The sequence below is a fragment of the Suricata suricatta genome, chromosome 15 (genome assembly GCF_006229205.1).
Source record: "Suricata suricatta isolate VVHF042 chromosome 15, meerkat_22Aug2017_6uvM2_HiC, whole genome shotgun sequence".
Classification (NCBI taxonomy): domain Eukaryota; kingdom Metazoa; phylum Chordata; class Mammalia; order Carnivora; family Herpestidae; genus Suricata; species Suricata suricatta.
In genome coordinates, this window is record NC_043714.1 from 1,329,621 (window position 1) to 1,337,510 (window position 7,890).

A 7,890-nucleotide genomic window follows, 5' to 3' on the forward strand; every position below is an offset into this window, starting at 1 on the left:
GGCTCGAACTCACAAACGGTGAGATCTGACCTGAGCTGGAGTTGGACACTCGACTGAGCCCCCCAGGTGCCTGTACTTACATCAGACTTTTTGAGCTCATGTGACCTGTGCAACGCCGTGTGAGGCCTTGTGACAGAGCTACAGCGCTGCTGAGGCTGGGCTACAAATCCAGCTACACCTCGACGAGCATCCTTGGGCCAGTCACTGGTGCCCAGCAAGGGCCACATCCAAACTGCTGGTGTCTGCCGCTGAATCATAGCCGTCCGTCCCTGGCAATCTCTTCAGGCGGGTGTCTTCCTTGTCACAAGGCAGCAATGGTCTCAGCCTCTGCTTTCTGCCTCTGTGGTTCGCTGACTCTCACCTCACATTTCCCCTGTCCTGACCGTGGTGTCACAAGGTCTGATGGTCTGGCTACTGTTCACGAGCCCCATTCGCCAGATGTGGACTTGGACAAGGCCAGGTCCCAGCCCAGTGTCTAGATTCTTGCTGGTACCAGACACAGGTACAGCTCTCCATCCAGATTAGAAACCACGATTACAGAAAGAAAACTCCAGTGTGCTTCAGATGAGACCGGTGCCCGGGAGAGAGCTGTCAGTGGTCCCACTTGCTGCCGGGGCACACATGCAGCACCACCAGGGAGCCAGGGAGGGGCTCTGCGGATTGGAGGCAGGGGTGCTGTTACGTCCAACCTCAGGGGGAGGTGTGGCAAGAACACATATTGCTTTAGAGAATGACCTTCCATGTTAGAACCAAATGAAACTGGAGTCTTGACTTTGTTCCTTACCAGGGTAGGGCATGGAGGGAGTTTCTTGACTTTCTTAAACTCCTTTTTCCTCAATCTGTAGGATAAAAGAAGCGAGTAAGGTTCATATTTGCCTCTTAGGATAGTTGTGAGAAAGTCGTGAGATGATAGATTTAAAGTGCTGAGCATAAAACCTGGAACAAAAGTGCTCATTGGGTTTTTGTATAAAGTATTACCGAGATTGCAGAGATGGTTTTCTCCCCCTTTCCGACTGTACTGCGTTTCTGAAGGAATCGTTAGAGAAGACTTGGCCAAATGGTTTTCATTACTCCTCTGGACTGCCCTGGGCTTTGCAGCTAATCTCTCCTACCGGGAGGGAGTGACTCAGGCTCTGAATGTCTCTTGCAAGGAGAACTTGTAAATTCCTCTGGTTCCTTGCAAGCCATTCTCCATATTCACCTCACTGCTGCCCGTCTCTTTGCTGAGGTATGGCCTTGGTCCACATGAGGACTTGGGAGAAGGGACAGGAGACAGGAAGGTGCACCTCAGGTTATGGGGAGGACAAGCCTGTGTTTCACCCAATTTATTCAAATGCCCTTTAAGTTGTCAAGCTCTCTTTGAGTCTGGCTGGGGCCACATAATAGGGGTAGTGTGGAGCTCAACAGGAGGAGGGAGGTGAAAATAAACAAGAGGATGTGTGTCTTAGGGGAGGAATATTTTCTTGACGGATTAGGTAGGAGGCAGGAGGTACACAGAAAGCCACAAATTACCAATGATGGAACTGTGAGCAGTTAACCACTGTTCAGATTAATGGCACTCTGATAAAGACATTTCAAATGTGGAAGCATGCTTTGTTTCACGTGGGAAATTTCCTTCCTTTTTTTTCCTCCCCTCCAAAACCGAGCAAGTTTCCTAGAGAAGATATCCCGTGAGGAGGGACTTTGAATCTGCTTGGTAGGTATTGGTTGGCTTCTCCTTCAATAGTAACTGAGACTAGAAAACATTTAAAGAGATTATCTGCTTCCCCCTAACAGAGAACATGATCGCTGAATCAGGAAAGACAAATGTATTGTTTCTCCCTCTTTTTGAAATATTACCAACCAATCCTCAAGATTTGCTAAGTGGTAATTAACATATGCGTACGTTAAGTGTCTGTTTTATTATGGATTGTTTATAATAATCTCTCCGCGTCAAATGCAGTTGCCCTCCTTTCCTGGCCATGCTAGGAGAGCATTACCACCCACTCTGGACGACTGTGGGAGCGTTCGGGGTGAGTCCGTGAGGGAAAGGACACAGAGAAAATGGAGTCAGCAGAAATGGGCCGTCCATGGAGTGGTGCAGAGAGCCTTTCCCAGACACAGCTGTCTCCACAGTTTCAAAGTACATTTTATTTTAATTCCCTTTCACAATGTCCTTTAATTAAAAATGGTACAACTCCAGGGGGAGGTGGAGCAGGGCAGGAGAGGGACGGACACTGTGCTCCCAGACAGGGAAGGGGCGACACAGCCGCTCAGGCCGGGTCCTCCGTTGACAACACAGGTCAGGTGAGGGGAGGGCAGCCAAGCTCACATGCGCTCGCCTCACCAAGTGGGAACCTGGTAAACGTTTTGGATGACTTTATGATGCAGGCAACTGCAGGCGTGGCTTCTGAACAAGCGTGATCTTGTACACGAAGACATCTGCAGGTTAAGAATGCAGGACGACCAGTTTTCGGTGGTGGTTTTTGAATCCTGTAGTTTAAAGCATGTCCTTGATTGTTTCCCAGACAGGCTCCACACTGTGAGCCAGGCAACCTGTATGTGTCCCAGAGGGGCCTGGCTGGCTCTCTGCTGGTCGTCCTCGGGCCCTGGGAGAAGGGAAGCCGATGTTTGGAGAAGCCGGGGAGAGGAAGGCAATATTCAGCCCATCCGGGGTCCTATCCCAGCCCCCCAAAGGCAGGCAAGATGGGATGGAGCGACGTTGGCTGTACCTGGGGAAGCCGGCCGCAGGCAGGGGAGGCTGCCGAGCTCAGAGCGAGGGGAAAGAGGGCTTTTCCTCAAAGGCGTTCTGTGCACTCGGATGACCCTGCTATTAGGTTGAAAGAATTTTCAGTGCTAAACTCATTTAAGAGTCGTTACAGTAGCACAGTTAAGAGAATCCGGAAGTCCAGATATAGTCACAGAAGGAAATGATTTGGGCAGATGGGAAGAGCCGCAGCAGGGTGGGGGTGCCCTGTGATATTCGGGGAAGCCCTCCAACAGACCTCGTGAGTCCTTACAGTCAAGTCCTGACAGCATCTCAAGTTTCACTAAAATTATTTTTCTAAAAAGGCTTTTTTAGTGTTAAATAATGTCAGCTAATAATTAGGGTCATTCACAAGAAAGTCCATTTTTAAACAGTCCACAACAAAAAGTTCAGGTGCAGATGTATAAGATTAGCTCCTTACAGGGGCACGTGGGGGGCTCAGTCGGTTTAGCGTCTGGCTTCAGCTCAGGTCATGATCTTATGGTTTGTGGGTTCAAGCCCCGCCTCGGGCTCTGTGCTGACCGCTAGCTCAGAGCCTGGAGCCTGCCTCGGATTCTGCAACTTCCTCTCTCTCTGCCCCTCCTCCACTCACACTCTGTGTCTCTCTCTCTCTCTCAAAAGTAAATAAACATTAAAAAAATATTTAAAGAATAGCTCTGACATGATACATATGAACCGTGGTCAGCTATGGTCCACACCATCGGCAAGGACACTAGAACGTGTACCACAGAGAAGTGGACTTGGAGCTGGTGCACCACGCACAGCAGGAACCTCAACGCCAGGCTTACAACCCAGCGTGCAATTTACAGACGGGCCCCGAGTACGCAAGCACTAATGCATGTGAAGAGATTCATTTACGAGGATGGTTTACTTTGGAAATTATTTGTAAAAAGAAAAGAAATGTGGGAACAATTCAAATGTCAATGACAGGAAGTGGCTGAATCAAGTCTGTCGTCATGGACCAGGTGGCCATTGCAGGTCACACTGTAGACAAATATAAGTTGCTCTGAGGAAATGCCGGGGAGGGCGGTCCGTAAAAAGGCAGCTTACGAAAGAGCGTTTTCCGTGCAGTCATCTAAACAAATGTATAGGTATACTCAGGGCAAATCACAGCTCTACCTACAAATGTCTTTTAAAACCCTAAAAGAATCTATACCAGAGTACTAACAAACATTTTATTTTTTAATCTCCTAAACTTCTAAAATAGTCTTCAGGGAAGCTCTATTACTTTGTAATCAGAAAAATACAATTTTTAAAAATTAAAAGCATTATGTGTTCCACTGTTTATACCTACCCAAGACAGAAAAATGGTGTCAAGGTCCATCTATGTAAAAATCTAAAATTTTAAGAAAATACTTAGGCAGTAAGTATTTTATTTCATGGAGTCACTTATTGCATTTATTTGTAGCAGTACATTTTTTTACACAAGTTAGTCTTTTGCTTAAACGTAATACATACGTTAACAAAAGGGATTTAATGCCCCAAGTAGCCTCTGGATGTTTACATATGGACATAGGGGTATCTGCATAATTCTCTCTCAGCTGCTTGCATGCTTGTAAGAAAGGGGTGCGCAGTGGCTACCGGAGCCCAAGTGGGCCCCGTCTTTCTCAGGCTGCGTCTAGTGCCCACAGGCACCTGGTGGGTGTAGGAGGCAGAGAGGAAGCAGTTTTGCCTTCAGGGGGTCATGGCTGGGAGGATGAGAGGCGACGTGCTCCCTGTTGAGGGGGGCCTGCGGGGATGCCAAGAGGTGGGGGGGTGACACTGAGGCGCACGCACCCAGGTGGGGGGATGGGGCTGAAGTGGAGAGGCAGAGGGAGCCAGGGAAGAGAGGGGGCTTAGCGGCCAACTGCAGTGGGGTGAGGAGCCCCGGGGGGACGCCAGAGAGAGACTGGAAGCCGCGGCCACATCATGCACTATGTGCAGAAATCTCCTTGTCTTCCTCCTCTGCTCACCAAGGCTTTGGATTTATCTTGCAGCATTTTGTACTCTTCCGTCCATGGTGTTTACTCAGCACCCATTCTGTGCGGGAGACTGTCCTAACCACTGTGACAGACACAAAGATGGGGGCAGGACCTCTGCCTTCGGATGCCTCCTGGCTCCACAGGCAAATAGCGCCTGAGGACAGCGCCTCCGACAATAACACGCGTCGCTGTTAAAGGAGGTTCCATGTTGCTCGCACCTCTCTGAACGTCCTCCATGCCTCACGGAGAGGCGTTTACATGCTAAATATCCTTTATCCTTTTCTTCTTTTTTAAAAATCTTAAAATTATTTTTGTATTTATTATTGAGACAGAGAGAAACAGAGCACGAGCAGGGGAGGGGCAGAGAGAGGGGGAGACACAGAACCGGAAGCAGGCTCCAGGCTCCCAGCTGTCAGCACAGAGCCCGATGCGGGCTCGAACCCACGAACATGCGATCATGACCTGAGCCCAAGTCGGAGGCTTAACCGACTGAGCCCCCCAGGCGCCCCTCCTTTTCTTCTTTTGATGTGGTCTTTATTTATTGCTCCAAAGGAAACCCAGTGGTTTCACTGATTTTTAAATGTAAACCCAGCATCTTTGTGATATGAAGAATATTTGCCTCAAAAATTCATGATTATCTAATCTCTCTGTGTTATGATAGTTCACAGATATGTGATAAGATATTTGACAGTGTTAACTTGTCTTGCCAAATCCAACATCTAGTATGGGGCTTCTTGTCCTCCATTTATTCACTTGCGTCTTCTACCAAAGTTGAATGATGCATGTTGGTGAGCCCGTCCCCCATCCCAAACACACAATTCAACACCATCTTTCTGAGCTACATAGAAAAAATAAACAACACGTATGCACCTCCTTTTTTACTCACTTGAGACAACACAGACATTTAGGTATTCATATATCATTGAATTCATCTGTATCCTTGAAAACGTGGGCTTCAAATTCCATCTGACTCTGTAAAAAATGGGCTCAAATTAGTACAGACTTCCCAAAAGGTAAGAAAAACAAAATGTTCTGTATGTCTCCTCAATGTCTGAAGAGTACAAGATAACTGAAGAACAGTGGGGACCAAGATCTTGCAACACTTGTGCATTGTCCACTCATGGGCAGGGACAGTGCTGACTGTGTTCCAACATGGCACTTGGTCCGCGGCCACAAAGATGAGCATGATCACATGACACAGCTCTCAAGGAGCCTTCAACCAGGGGCACTTGGCCATAAACCGAGCTTACCTCACAAAGGGACGGTGTGATAGGATGCGTGCATGGGGGCTCTGGAGTCCGGGAGGCCTCGTGATGTCACGCCCAGGCTGTGGCCAGAGCTGAGATGCTGCACTGAGAGCTGGGGTCGGGAAGGATGTGGGCCAGCAGATAAGAAACCAAGAGCCCAATCCTTGAGATTTATTAACAAGTAGGGTGTTGTGACCTCAGTGAGAGCAGTTTCAGGAATAGGCTGCAGAAGCCTTGGTCGTGTAGGTCACAAATACAGACCATTCTCTCAGGACATTTGACTGTGAAAAAGAAAGCCATTGGACAGGAAATAGAAGTATGTGGGGGTTAAAGTACTTTCTTCTCCTTCTTCCCTCCCTGTTTTCCTTCCCTTCTCTTCCCTCCCCTCCCCTCCTCTGCCCTTCTCTTCCCTTCATTTCTCTCTCCCACTCACTATTTTTCAGATAAGACTAAGTTTAAATTCTGAAGGGAAAAATTTAGTAGTGAGGTAAGAGGTTGAAGATGTAGGGTGAAGAGAAAGGTAAGTGATAAAAGTAGTTCCTGAGGAGATGAAAAGAGGTAGACATGGAATTCACTATTAGGCACTTCTGAGATCCATCCATCCATCTACCCATCTATCCATCCATCCACTCAGCATTTACTGAGCACCTACACATGGTATATGGGCTACACATGGTATATGCGGAAATATGGTGAAAAAAAAAAGACCAAGTTCCTACCCCCAGGGAGCTTATATCCATGTGTTGAGACAGACAATAAGTAAATGAGTAAATATATATAGTGATAAGAACTACAAAGCAACAAGCAGCAGCAGTAGAGGTGGGAGGGGAGGAGTGAGTAGTTAAGACAGTGGGTGGCATGTGCACGGAGACTGAATGGAGTCGGCCACTGAGGCATATTGATGTCTGGGGACAGGCTGCTCAGACTGAAGCTATAGCAAGTGCAGAGGCACCTACTGTAGGAATAGCAGCTATGTGGCCGAAATGGCTCCAGCGGCAGGGATCTTCCACTGGGAAGGTAGTAGGAGACCATGGTTTAGAGAGAGACCCAGGGTCTGAACAGACATTAGAACACACTGGGGGGTTCAAGCAAGAGAGGGACATGACAGCATTTGTATTTTCAAATGTGCTGGGTGTTATGGCCAATAGTTTGTAGGGGGCAACATCAGAAGCAAGAAAGCTAATGATATAGGCTGGGTGTCTGGGTGGCAGCTTGATTTAGGTTGGCAATCAGACATGTGGAGAGGATATATTCAAGGACATATTTTTTCATTTTTGAGAGAGAGAGAGAGAGAGAGGCAGAGAGCAAGGAGGGCACAGGGCCCTGATGCAGGGCTTGAACTCAAAAACTGCAAGGTCATGACCTGAGCTGATGTCATGAACTGACTGAGCCACCTAGGTGCCCCAAGGGCATATTTTGAAGTAGGAGCTGCTATAAAGGGAAATTAAGGGTGACTTAGGTTTTTGACTGGAACTGGGTGTACAGCCATGCCATTTAATGAGGTAGGGAAGATGGAAGAGAAGTGGGTTTTAGAGGAAAATCGAGAGTTCATTGAGATTATCTACTGGACATGTTGAGTAGGCAGCTGGAGAAGCCAACCAGAGATTGGGTGTATGGTAATGTTTATATATCATGTCACTCCGCCTGCTGAAAATCTTCCAGTGAATCCTTGTGATCTTCAAGACAAAATCCAAGCTCTGAGCTCCATAGGGCTTGGCTCTTCTATGCATGTCCAGCCTCAACATCAGTCTCATACCACACTGAGTGCTCTTTTTTTTTTATAGTATTTTATGGTAACTTTATTTTTAAATTTTTTTTAGAATATAACACTATTTTTTAACATATGCAATTATTTTCCATCATTTACAATACAGTAGTTACAATGACACTCCAAATGGATAAGCAAAGTAAAAATCAGAACCCCAACTTCTATTTC

General features: G+C 47.3%; 1 protein-coding gene across 4 annotated transcripts in view; it reads right to left on the reverse strand.

Moving 5' to 3' along the window:
* Window positions 1-539: 539 nt before the first annotated feature.
* Window positions 540-7,890, reverse strand: part of EFCAB1 (EF-hand calcium binding domain 1) — a 15,277-nt gene continuing 7,926 nt past the window's right edge. The window contains exons 6-8 of one of the 4 annotated variants that reach the window (XR_003903174.1): window positions 5,594-5,679; window positions 2,712-2,809; window positions 2,115-2,588 (exon numbers count right to left, since the gene is read on the reverse strand). Coding sequence is in view for 3 of the 4 variants with exons in the window: in XM_029923576.1 (XP_029779436.1) it covers window positions 5,620-5,679 (60 nt within the window). In the remaining variant the exon portion in view is untranslated. Of the gene's footprint in view, window positions 840-2,114; window positions 2,589-2,711; window positions 2,810-5,570; window positions 5,680-7,890 lie in introns of those variants that run through there. The other 3 variants (XM_029923576.1, XM_029923575.1, XM_029923574.1) reach the window with 3 other exon arrangements.